Source organism: Aythya marila (assembly GCF_965140915.1).
Source record: "Aythya marila genome assembly, chromosome: 13".
NCBI lineage: Eukaryota > Metazoa > Chordata > Aves > Anseriformes > Anatidae > Aythya > Aythya marila.
Window position 1 is genome coordinate 17,678,761 of NC_139054.1, and position 13,584 is coordinate 17,692,344.

The window sequence follows — 13,584 nt, forward strand, 5'->3', positions numbered from 1 at the left end:
GAATGAAAATGTTTGAAACGTATTTAACATTTACCTATGCATTTAAAAACAGAAACATCCTATTTCTAATACTTTCAAAAATATATGTAAACTAATTGCTTAATCTGAAGATAGCAGTCCAAAAAAAACCCAAGATAATTCCAGAGATTTTATAATATTAGCCTCTTCTTTCTGGAAGGTCAACACTATTGTCAATCCTAACTTACTACTTGCGCCTGTAAATAATGTACAAGACTTACGCATCTCAGGACAGATTTATTATTACTTTTTTTTTTTTTTTTTTTACTATTAATATGCCACATTTCCTATCAGAGTTGGGAAATGATAAAAACAGCTGCCACCCTTCAGTATCTAGTGACTCAGAATCTAGTGCCTGAGACTGTCTCAAGCACAAAGCCTGGTGCCTCCAGATGCTGGAGGTGAGCCTCCCTGTACGTAAAACATTCCCAGCTGGGCAATTACAGTTCATGTGGAAAAGAATCACTGGCAGAGATGATTTCAGTTGAATCCTTTCTGCCTCACAGAATTTTTTTAGCAGAAAAATCTCTGGATTTTCTGATGCAAAGAAAAATAAATATAGTATATAATAAAATAAAAACTAAGGCCTCTTATTAAAGCAGTTGTATTAAAAAGCCAGTGCCAACAATATTCTGTATTCTGGAGCATACAATGGTCAGAAAAATAATACTAATATCCAATTTCCTATTTTCATTTGTTATCCTTCTGAAGTTTTTTCTGGAAATTAGAGATGCCGAGAAACTTACTGTTAAAGAAAATAAATAGGAAAAAAAAAAAGCAATCACGTAGCGTAGTCTGTCAATGTAAGTATCTCGTATGTCCAGCAAACGTGTACCATAAAAAAGTGCTTTCCTTTCAAAGGACGGCTGTCTGTTCCTTTGTGGGTAGGATAAACTAAAAGCATTACTGGTAAGAAAAACTGTCACTTGTTTCTTCACTTCTGACATGGAATACAAACATGTTTCATTCAGATTAACGCTTTACAAATAGAGGGCAGCCCTTCACAAGTCCCAGTCGCTCTTTTTTTCTCAGGGAAGCTTATCTCCCAGGTAGATAGCTTGAGCTGACAGAGAAAAATGCGGCCTCACAAAAGCAGCAGCATCTTTTTGTATTTGTGTATCTGAAAATCAAACCTGTTGTACTCCCCAGGATGCCAGAAGCTAATTTGTACCTAGCTGTGGTAACCTAACGAGCATCGCCTCTCCCATCGTCTCAGCAAAGACACTGGGATGGACAGAGGAGTGAGGGTGGGTTAGGCGGCAGCATTAACGACATTTGCAACACAAAGACTGTGACTAAATAAGAAGCCAAAACCAAACAAGCTAATAGCCTAATTCAAGAGTAGCCCAAACATCCTTCATTCGTACCGGCAAAACGGGAAGGTTTTTAGTACCTTAAAGCCTGCTTAGCCCCTTGCAGGACCAGGCCTAAACATGACAGACTACAGCAGAAAGCTGTTTTACACATTTTTTTGCTCATTAGGTAAGTGTTGATTTAAATGTTGTTTTGGAGGTCTTTGATTAGTTGTACCAATAAAGTACAGCAACAAATAACCCATACAAAATGCTTTTTCTGAGTGAAGCCGCACTCCATCTTTCTTTCAGAAAAGAATAAATAAAACACAAACGGCATACTAGAACTACTCTGCTCCCTTACAGATCAGCTGACCAGGCGAGCGCAATCCTCAGTCACATCCAGGATTTGCTCTCCCTCAGCAACTCAGAACTGCATTCAGCAGCGCCTGCTGTATGCAGGAGAGCAGAGAGCAGGCGGGTTTTATGGCTCGAAATGTTTCTGCAATCTACTCTGCACTTCGTACCTTTGCTCTTGCTCAGGGCAAGGCTTCAGGTTTAAATGCACTTTCGTCCCAAGTTGTCTGGGGCACTGGCTCAGGCAGAACCGAACCCTGGAAGCCGTCACTCCTTTGCACCAGCGTCGCAGTTCCCGTGACAGCACTCGTGCGCCCAAAGGACACTCACCTGCACGGAGCCCGCAGAGCGGTCTGGCTGCCTTCGCACAGGTGCTACCGACCTTTCCCAGGAGCTACGAGAAGACGGGAGCAGGCGTCCTCACAAGTGGCAGCACCGCCCAGCTTGGTTTTTCCCTCCTTTGCTCCCGCACAAACCCAAGAGGGCTAATCCCACCGGGGGCGATCAGTCCGGTCCCGGGAGAAGGGGGGCACCCAGCACCAGGCTGCTGCTGCTCGCGCCTCCTTCCAGCCCAGGGCTGCAGACGCTGCTCCGTGCTCTGCCAAGGGATCCGCTGAGGCTCGGCGCTGAGCAAGGCTGGGCCTGCTCTCACGTCACATCTCTCTTACAGCTTTGCATCACACAAGCCCTTTCTGAGCACACCGATCTTTCTGCTTTCTCGTTTCAGTAAGACTCTCACCCATATTACAACTAGTTATACAAATCAAACTGCCAAGAACAGAAACACGATATATTCACAGTTGAAAGCCTGTATCTCAACAGGATATTTTGTCTGCTCCACTCCTGATTCATTTTTGGTTGGAAACGCAATTTCACTTTCTTCCTCATCTAGAAGTATAATGATTGGGCAAATACCAGCGAGTGGACTGTATTCAAAAGGCAGTGCAGTCTGGAGTTATGAATGAAGAAGACCCTTCTCCAATTCCAAACCATATAAAAAAAAATAACATAAAAGGGACTTTGCATCTTTAAGAAACAATTGACAATTTAAAAGTGAATGTACAGCTTATTCACAGGGAGAGAAGGAAGGGAATCTTCCAACTGCATTTGCTTTACCTTAGAAATGGCTGAAGCAGCAAAGCATTTTCTGTCATTACCTCTCTGTCTTAAGCCCTGTTTCATTTAAAAAATAAATTAAGGAGCCAGAAAGCAGGAAGAAGACACGTGATAAGTTTTTACTCATTGAGGGACTGGAGAACAGTTGTTCTCCCCTCCTACCACCATGACTGCGACTGTTGGTCTGTCCATCCATCCATCCATCCTGCAGCAGAAGCGTTGAGGTTTTATAGAGTTTTTTTTTTTTTTCTCAGTCCTGCTCTGGAGGGAGCTGGCATGGGAGAAAGCCAGCCTGAAGCACTAGCGGCTGCTGTTCTTAATTGCTTCCTTTGCTGCAATGATCAGAGGAGTCAGGCTGGAAAGAGGCTTGGCTAATTTTAAAAATGGATGCTGCCCAAAGGAAAGAAAGAAACCAACCATTACTTTCCAAACTCAGTTACAGACTCAAACATTATTCCTCTGGTACCAGGAATACACAGAAATAGGACTGACGGTACCATCTGTGTCTTCATGTCCAGTACCCTTGCTATCATGGGCAAACACAGCACATCATCTTATTAATCCATTTATCAAAGTGTCTTCAGCTTGCTGGGATTTTTGCCCTGCCAGCCCCCTGGGAATGTTTCTTGCTGCTCCAGAGCCTTGATTCTTTTAGGAAACTTCAAATACTTACTTAGATTCCTGTCTTCTAAAGTCACAGGCTGTTTTAGTTGTCAAAAAAAAAGGACTAGAGGCTTGAGCTATTCCCAAGGGAACTCCAATACCTCTAGAAATGGTTATCCCAAATGGTATTTAGGCCTGTGTGGAGCTTTGAAGGCCACTGAGGTCCAGGCTTTTAGGCTTTATTTATTTATTTTAAGGCTTTAGGACTTGAGCAGGGAGACAAGGGACAGAGCACTGATGGACCTGGCTTTGGGTTGCAGTGGGAGCTGTTTGCTCCATCCCCTACCCCTCCTTGTGCTGACTGGCACTTTCACAGCAGGGACAGCCGAGGAGCACATGCTACAAAGCTCTGTATCTACCACAGTTTACACCCACCACGAAACCTGGCAGTAAACCAGTAGCAGCTCTCATTACTCAGCTATGCCAGGCAGCAAATGGTGCTGTGACAAGTCTCATTCAGCCGTCCCTACTTCAGTGGCAGAAACCTTCAATGGGGGCAGGACAGGTAAACTGGGGCAGTCCCTCTGCTGACCCCTCTGATGCTCACAGGGAGCACCCCAAAGCCCTTCCCTTCCCACAGCCAAATCTCTGACCACTCGGCTGTGGCTGATTTCCTTGGGTTCCTGTGTGCACAAGTTAGCAACACCATTTCTGCCTCTGAAGCTGGGGCCACTCCAGTTCAGTCGTTTTGTTACTGCGCAGAACTGAATATAGATGAAAATACTACTTTTGTTTAAGAAGCATCAAGTCTGGAGACTAATATGGGGGGATTAGTCTGACGCCTTCACATTTAGCTGATGAGCACATCGTTATATATTGCAGCCATTTCACTTGCAGCCATTTCCCACCCTACCTGCAGAAGCTCCTTGGCAGACCCTCTCCTGTCCACATCCATCTCCAGGCAGCAGTTCAGAAAGTCGCGAAACACGGCAGAGAGTCGCTCAGGGTTCTGCAGCTCCGGTGTCCCATTTGTAGCTATCAGATACAGCGCCTGGAAGAAAGGGAAACACGAGACTCCACCTGTTTCTTTCAGCTCCTTAGCTGCTCACACGAACCCGATTTTTAAGGTCCCGTCTCCACCAGCAGTTTCCTCCCTGGCAGAGGATTAGAGACAATTTTGCTATCCCAACAAAAACAGCAACCCTGATGCAGACACAGCTATTCCAACATCAGTATGATTTTGCCTTGACAGCTGATTTCATTGGCTGACCTAGTTAATATGAACTACACCAGCAGAAGCATATTTTGCTTCTGTAAGTATTGACACTAGCTGTACAAGCTATTTTAAGAGTGAACTGGGTCTAACTGTATTATTTCAAAGGATTATTACATAAAACATATTTCTGCTGTGCTCACTGGTCCCTAAAGCACAGCTTCCACAAAACCAAAGTAGCCAATTTTTTAGTTCTGTTCTTGATATATATGGTAACTGGATGAAAAAAGGAACAAAAATATTTGGAACATCATTTTCAACACAGTGTAAGTTGCATGAACAGTTATATTAAGAAGAAAATGCATAACTGGGCAGACAGGAGCCACCTGCAATTACATCTCAAAACACTCTCAACGCCATTGTATCGCCAGTGTAACAACGCCAAGAGCAATTCCAGCCTTATGCAAACCTTATGCAAATTGTGATACTCAAGTAAATGGACTAATGATGACCCATTCCAGAAATTGCCAGGGAAGAAATGGGAGGTTTTGGCAGATGGGTTATTGAAATCTCATGCTTGGTGACACAGAGAAATTGGCTTCAGTTAAGAAATAAGTAAGTTCACCAAGCCCTTCAGCAAAAAAAAAAAGACGAGAAGCAGAATAGGCTATATTCATTTAAACTATAATCTTCATGTTTCAGGCAAGCATCCCATTGAGAAGAATGGAGATGGGATTTTAGAAAAGCTTTTTTTTTTTAGTAAAGAGAACATTAAATTTCTTACACTTGTTTCACGTTTCATCACCACACACAGAAGAGGTAGAAACAACTCAGAAAACAGTGTTTAACCTGAGAACTGTGAGTGTTTGTGTTAAGGTTTGAGTCCTCTGTGAGTTCTCTTCCACGTGTACAAATGCCCATCTGAATGCGCAGTCACTGCACTGGCCCCTCCAAACACTTGAAAATCCCAGGCCTTCTCCTCAGTAGCATCTAGCGTAAGCTAGGCTCAACTTTCTCAGGCAGATTAAAGGACACTTCACAGCTAACAGTATTCATGCAGCTCAGCAAGTCTTCCTGGTACTCTTTTTCCAATCTTCAGGCCAAGGAATTATAATTAATTTTGCAAAACATATGGTAAACATAATGGAATACAGTTCACTTTTAACATGCTCAGAAGATAAGAGTTGAGTTAATTCTGCTATTGGAAGATGTTACTTAGAAACATAAGATATTCTGAACTGCTCAGACTTGGACATGCAGAGTATGTCCAAAAATGTACAGCAATAATAAGAACAGGCCTAGGCCTCTCACGAACAGCTCTGCCATGCTAACAACAGCTCCACGCTGCTGGCATTCGAACAGACCGTGACCAAATTGACTTTGTTCTCCTCTTATGTACTGAGGAAAAAATTCCAGGCCTAGAAAGGCAAATGAACCATCCTAGAGTAAAAACAATATAAGTATGTTTCTTTACTTTCCCCACAACAGAAGTATCACAAAATCAGTCCTATCCTGCTTGTCTGCAGCCGACCTCAGCCACATGGCACAGTGGGGAGCTGGAGTGCCTGTCCTCACTGCGTTTAGCTGTGCTACCCAAGGGATTTAATTCTCCAGCAGTGAAGGAATACAGCACTGACGTCAAACCTGAAATTTTTGTTCCAGCTACATTCAGCTGACTGTGAAACGTGAGTGTCAGGATGAACGAAGCTCTTCTGTTTGCTCATTTCTTCACAATGTATGAGTCATGAGAAAGTCATCTTTAGCTATTATTTTACCTTTTAAATATTTCGAGTATTGCACATTTTAATTATTTCTACAAGAACAGAAAAGGTCTATGGGGATCTGCAGTACCTTCTAATTATGTACCTTTTGGTTTCCTGTGATGCAGCCAGTAAAGAAAAACAAGTACAGTCAAGGGAAATCAATGTTTGCAGTAGCTGCAAAGGAGCAGTAAGCTCATAAATTTGTTAGCTTACCAAAAAATAAGAGTCAGCACGCAATTTTAGCTGCAGTCTCTGAAAATAGTACCTCAGAGTTATCAGAAATACGCTGCAGGAACAATATACAGAGAACTTGGAAGCCTGAAACTAGAAGATCCACAGCATTTGGAACACACACTGCAGCTTTTAGGGAAAGTTAAGTACTGCAGTTAATAAATGAGAAAGCAAACAGAAATGTTTTGTTGTTGTTTTTTTTTTTTTTTCTTCCTTTTTTAATTAAAGCTGGGGAGGTCCAATGTGCATTTTGAAGGATATTTACTGCATTGTCCCTCAGGGCCTAGGAATACTCCTGATGGCAGGAAATCACAGTGAGAGAAAAGAAATACCATCACAGGAATATCCAGGACTGTCATGGCTGGAAAATGGTTCCTGCCTGTGAGTGCTGCAAAGGCTGGAAGGGACCCGAGCAATGTTTGCTCTATGTCTGGAAAACAACAAATGTGACTACACTAAAACTGCTATTAAATCTATGATTAATGATCCTTTAGTGCCCTTATAATTTATTGATGAATTTAAATTAGTGCCAGTATCTGAAGCACCTGCATGCCTTACGTTATTAAAACAATCATTCATAAAAATAAAAGAGCAGCCTTTTGCTTCCAGGCTTTTCAGAATTCCCTGAATGTGGTCACAGTGAGATTACTAACTTCAACAACTACTGTGTGTCATCCGCTAAAAACTTAGCTCTAAAAACAGGTCTTGCCTATAACCTTCCTGCTTGGATGCAACCTCTGGAGTCTTAGACTCCACATACAACAGCAGGTCAGATCCTGTCCCGTTTGGGATGGATTTACCTTAACAGAACTAGCTGGTAACTGGGGAACTGCACTCACTCCATCAATAGTTGTTCACTGCTCCTTGCTCAGGGGCAACAACCTCTGCAAAGAAGCCAGGAAAGCTGATGCAGATGGTACCAACTTCAGGTGCCCGATTTTAATCTGCCAGTTTTACTCAGACACCTGAAGATACCTTGGACCTGTAAGCATCCACACTGATCTCAACTCCTGCAAGAGATGAGGTGTGTATGGAGAAAAACACCATCTCCAATTTAGTCTGGGCAATACCAAGAATAACTGAATGTGATGGGAAATCCAGTTGCCTTTTTAACAGCTGACCTGACGTGTCCTGAGGAGCCCTAATTAACAGCTAAGTTTAAGGAAGCAAGGAGTTTTCAGTATCCAAACCAGTAACAATGCTCGTTATCTTTATATTTATATTTTTGCTGCCATATACAATGTATGGTTTTTTTTTGTTTTGTTTTGTTTTTTGCAAGGGTCCCCCCTAGATGCACGTGGAATGTGGGGCCTTCTCTTTGCAGGAAACTGAAGAAGAACTGGTGATGTGCAAAAGCCTTTCTAGGTAAAACTGGTCTGCAGTGACAGGCCTGCTGTCTACCAGCTAAGGTGCTTGTTTGACATCAGTCTGAACCCAAACCCATTTCTTACACCCTTTCACATGGTGGCACAGCACATACACGAGTGCACTGGAGCCCAAAACCCCAGGGCACCTGCAAAACCAAAACAGGTCTTCTATAAAGACACAGAAAACCTTTTCATAAAAAGTAGAAGACAAAAGATTGTGTATTTGTCATGTTCCTTTCTTAAACAGCATGGCCCGGTTGTGCTGTTTGTTCAGTCTGCAGCACACAGCCTGGGCTGCCAGAGGAATTGCAGCCTCACCACTATGAGAAAAGCTAAAGGTCATGCTGTGTTTTAGTTCTAGCCTTACCAAAAATTACATATGTATGTACACAGGTACAAAATTAAATTCCTCATAGATTCCTGCCTCCCACCAGGAATTAACTCTGTAGCATTTAACCGTTTCAGCTATCAGCCATAAGTTTTTTCCTTGGTGTAACTTCCTCCTCTATTGCACACTTGAATAAGAATTGGCTGTTTCATTTTAAGAGTTTGGATAAACGAAAACTTCAAAATAACAATGCATTAGTTTCTGTGCATTTTAGAAATTAACAATTTAGAAATCAATAATTACGGTATTACTCTGACCAATGACACCTCCTGAAAGGATCAGGTAACTGATCTACACTGATCTGAGTTTGAAAATACTTCTGCCTGCAGGTGCAGTTGAAGCTTGTTTCAGAAAAAATCATCAGCTGGAGAAACTTGCCACTGAAAAATCCCTGGCGTCAGAGGTACAGCTAAAACACATTTCAAACAATGCCTGAGAAATTTTAAGGATCACTGAAGACAAAAATGACAAACTTCTGAACTGGCTCCATCCTACTTGTCTTTTGAGGTTCTCCCATTTACGTCCCCAAAGCCAGAGTCTGTGCTGATACACTCCACTGACATTTTTAGAAGCAGCCTTTGCTGGAATTAGTCCAAGCTGACGTGACTGGGATTTTATGTCTAAACATAGGACAGCTTAAAAAGACAGTGGTGTCTGATTCTATTGGCATCTTACCCTGAGAGGATTTTCATTAAGGTAAGGCGGTTCTCCTTCCACCATTTCTATTGCCATGATCCCGAGTGACCAGATGTCTACTTTGGGACCGTATGCTTTTCGTGTCACCACTTCTGGTGCCATCCAGTAAGGAGTCCCGACCATTGTGCTCCTTTTACTCTGTTCAGGGGTGATCTGAGCACAGAAGCCAAAATCAGCTGAGGAGAAAAAAAAAAAAAAAAGTATTGTTAAAGCCATTTAAAATTATGAAACCAAGTTAAAATCCCTGGTTTATAGCTAAGAACGTGATGTTGAATCTAGCTAGGAAAGCAGCAGTGTCTGTTTGCTCTGCAGTGACTACTGTGCACTTGGGGCTTTAGACCGTAACTCTGGTCTCTGGAAGGGGCATGCACAAATAACAGGCAGTGTTTTTTCTTGCATCTTTCTTCTTCCTGTACTTCTCTGTGTGTTAGAATAAGTAATGGAAAAGCCCTTAGCGTTAAGCAGCGGTCAGAACACCATCATAGGCACCCCCTCTGGGTAACTGGCAGGCAGTCAGAAGCAGCCCCACACCCCAATCCTGGGAGAGCTGTGCCTGACGAAGAATACCTACTCAATTTGACAGATCCATCCATTCCGAGAAGAATATTGTCACTTTTGATGTCTCTGTGAATCACTTGGTTTGAATGAAGGAAATCCAGTGCTTGCAGGCACTGATAGATTAAAAAAAAAAAAAAAAAAAAAAAGAAAAAGAAAAGAACATAAGGGTAAAAATTAATGACTCGATTTCATCACACAATAACAGAAATAGTTCTAAAAGATTTAATTTCTAGATGAGTTGAGAGTAATGGCAGAACACTCTGTTTTCAAGAGGTATAGCTTGCCGCTTCAACACTACTAGAATAATAACTTTCTAAAGGAAGGCACATGAGCTTTTGAAAAAGAAATGTCAATTATTGTTACAGACTATCCCCTGAAAGCACAGACTGAATGACTGCTGTTAAAATGAATGTGCCATGTCCATCCATATGACAAACTATTATTTGCCAAAAGAAAAGTCACTTTCTTCAGTATGAAGTGGATCCCTTTTAGGTGGAAGGTTGCATGACAAAGATTTTATTGTTAGGTTCTAAAGCAGATTTGGAAATAACATGCTAGTCATTTTTCAGAAGCAAACACCACTTTGGGTGGAATGCTACCCTTTTAAGCTCAGGACAGTGATAAATGAGCCTCTATTTTTCTTTGCTATTATTTTAAAATTCTGCCACCAACATGTTTGCTTTTACAGGCAAGGAATGCAGTATGGACATGCTCCAGGCAAATGTTTAAAGAGGCAAAGTTGAGAACAGTAAAACACAAAACAAGAGAGAATACACTAACAGTGCAGTAACAGAGTCTACTAAGTGTAGTGATTCTGGCAGGCAGTTCATTTAAGATGCTCTTTCTTCTCCCATATTAAAAAAGCAATACAGAAGCAAAGATCTGGACACGAAACCACTCAGGTTCTTTGCACCTGCTTCAAAGTACCACTCTGTCCAAGTAATCAGAAGTGCAGACAGGATCCCTTACCTCCCTACACACAGCTGCTATCTGTCCTTCATCCATACACGTCTCTGTAACAACATCAGTTAAAGAGCCTCCAGCCAAGTATTCCATAACCACCCAGAGCTCGTCGCCTACTAGGTAGCTGAAACAAGAAAACAATGGCGTTGAGATAAATGTGCGTTGCTAAATTGTCTTATGAAAATTACAACAGTTGGCTTTGATTCCTGTTCATTTTTAAATGAAGACAGGATGAAATGAATGGACATTCCTTCTAGGCTATAGAGTATGTGGGAACTGTGCAGCCCGAATGAGAAATGCACCTAAGTGAAAAATCAGACGTCTTAGATGGCAAGCAAGTGAAAAATGTGATTCAGTAAAGGCAAAGATGAATGTTGAACCGGAACATATCAGATCATCTGGTTCATCATCTTAATGTATACATAAACACCTTGATTAACTCCAGGAACAAGATGACAACTTTCATAGTTGTCTGTGGCAGCGGGAGAGTGTGTGCCACAGACAGAAATTGGTCAACAGCTTAGAAAACCTTATACAAATACATTCAGAAACAGGGAAAACAGTTTAAAACCTGACAAATTATGTGTGTCTGGAAACAAGAACCTACTCTTCCAGGAATCCACAGCAATGGAAACTGGTTGGAACAGCCAAAGAGAAATAATTTATAGACTGGCATATCTGCATTTATGATAATATGCAGAAAACATGACCAACTTAAAAACAGGGTGGACGTGGAGATACAGGCAGTTTTAGTAAGATGTGGTTGATCGAGGTCTTTGAAAAGACGCTCTGAACTCCATACTCTGTCTAAACATCAGGAAGCACCTCTTTACTCTATGGATGACTGGCAGAGGTTGCCCAGAGGGGCTGTGGAGTCTCCCCCTTGGAGAACTTCAAAAGCTTCTGAGCACCCTGCTCAGGATGGCCCTGCTGGAGCAGGGGGTGGACCAGATGGGCCCAGAGGTCCCTGCCTACTGCAACCGTTCTGTGATGCTCTGATACACCAGAAAAGATTAATGCACATAAAGACCAGTCTCCTCCCATATATTTTTATGCATATATACACATAAATATATAAATACACATAATTATACGTGGATAAAGAGTTGTTTTCTGTGAGTAACCAAAGGCTTTTCTTCATCTTTCAGTTTCAATATGGAAATGAACATTCACGTGACAACACCAGAAGTTCTTACCTGTCTAAATAGTTAACAATATTGGGATTCTTATTTTCCCTCATGACCAGGATTTCATTAATAATTAGTTCCTTTTTGGGCTGCTGTTGGAGATTCATTTGCTTTATGGCCACCTAAAACGACAGTGAAAACAATGCATTAACGTGAATAGTCTGTTGCACAAGATCAGAGTGAACACAATGTGTTTTTGGAACGATCTATCAGAGTTGTGCCAAACTGTCTTGTTATTAGACATTAGAGCTCGGTTAACTTACATTACAACACCCTATTTCTTTACTTGCTTGCGTGCTAGTTACACGTGGTCATATATATCTTGCCTTATAAAATCTGTAAAAACAGTCTTTAAATGATCAACCAAAAATCTCTAATAGCACTCTCTGGACCTACATTCTTTTAAGATAGACTTATTTTATTACCACCATTATTATTTATGCATGTTTTGCAAGCAGCAAGTGATTCTGTTACTATGAAAATATATAAAAAACAGCTGGTAATTCTTATCTTTTAACAGAGTTTAGATTTGCAATAATCTGGCTTTAAAGAAAAGAATCCATTCTGTGGTATTTTATGGACACACTCAGGGTTATGAGCAGGGCTCAGGGCTTTTAGATTTTCAGTTATAAAGTGTCCTCCTGTACAGAGCATCACTGGAGGCGGGTGGAATCACTGGAATCTCACGCTGACAAGCGAAAATGATACATCAGAAATCTTAGACTGTACCCCTAAAGAGCAAAGGGCCTAAGACACCAAAATCTGCTCTAAACCATTGTACCTACCCTGCCTCTGCCTCAACCTGAAAAAGGAAACGATTGGTAAGATGCCACATAAATCAGCCCCTACTGGGACTGTGAGAATAAACAGTGCTTTTCTTCCAGATTTGTTTCTCAACCCCTTGGCTCCCACTTCCCTGCAACCAGTTCTTGCCAGGGTGAGCCTAACATTGCCTTGTAGCATCGTGGGCTGTCACCAACACCAGCTAAACATGAGCATAGCTTTTAGGAAATCTTTGCCCTGGATACGAATCTTCCCATTTTGGTGAGTGCCAGCCAGCTTCAGAACAACTAAAACACCAAACTGCATCCTGAACACGATCTCTCCTTAATTAGTTCTTGTATTATCCTTTGAAGATAAGACACGTGATGGAAAAAATGCTAAACAGTATTGCTGTCTGAATTAGTGATTAAGATAAATTGGGACTGGGTGGTGGCAGTGACCGTCAGCTGCTTGCATTCATGTCTTTGGCAATTCAGACCGAGCGCGTCCTTCTTTGAAGGATGGCACTGCCCCTCCTTCCCTTGCTTCTGGTAGTTCTTAGTAAGGACGAGGGCTGTCCAAAAGCAAGCAGTGTAACAAAGCTATTTATTCCTCACAGCAATAGGGGAAGCTGTGAACACCCCGAGGGTTCCCCAAGGCCTGTGGTTACAGATCTTTAGGTTTTACAACCGGGGCCAGGCCCCCAGACAGCTTTTATGCTGGAAACACTTGGAGTTAAATTACACTCAGACCAATATTCTCTGTAGTAGCACAACTGCATCCACACTTGGGAGCAGGGATAAGATTTTCTAAAGCAATACATTTACACTAGCAATAAAAAACACTTTTTCTTTTTTTTTTTAAATCAGTCTTGCTGGCATTTCTTTATAGATTTCTCTCCATTGAAATGCCCATTCAGGGATGACAGCCGTAACATGGTACCAGGATGGACCAACAGTACTGTGGAGAGCAAAGATGTGTTCAGAAGATGGAGTATAACAAAACACATCTCGTACAACTGGCCCTAAAAGCTAAGGGTGCAGCATCAGTCCAAGCACAGAGAGCACCGA

The 13,584-nt window shown here is 41.9% G+C and overlaps 1 protein-coding gene across 2 annotated transcripts in view; it reads right to left on the minus strand.

Moving 5' to 3' along the window:
* Positions 1 to 2,876: 2,876 nt before the first annotated feature.
* The window catches only part of PAK3 (p21 (RAC1) activated kinase 3), an 87,944-nt gene continuing 77,236 nt past the window's right edge, over positions 2,877 to 13,584 (minus strand). For both annotated transcript variants that reach the window (XM_082770992.1, XM_082770991.1), the window contains exons 10-15: positions 11,762 to 11,874; positions 10,572 to 10,689; positions 9,616 to 9,715; positions 9,024 to 9,220; positions 4,300 to 4,437; positions 2,877 to 3,173 (exon numbers count right to left, since the gene is read on the minus strand). In XM_082770992.1, the coding sequence (XP_082627118.1) occupies positions 3,084 to 3,173; positions 4,300 to 4,437; positions 9,024 to 9,220; positions 9,616 to 9,715; positions 10,572 to 10,689; positions 11,762 to 11,874 (756 nt within the window). In that variant the 3' untranslated portion in view covers positions 2,877 to 3,083. The remainder of the gene's footprint in view (positions 3,174 to 4,299; positions 4,438 to 9,023; positions 9,221 to 9,615; positions 9,716 to 10,571; positions 10,690 to 11,761; positions 11,875 to 13,584) is intronic.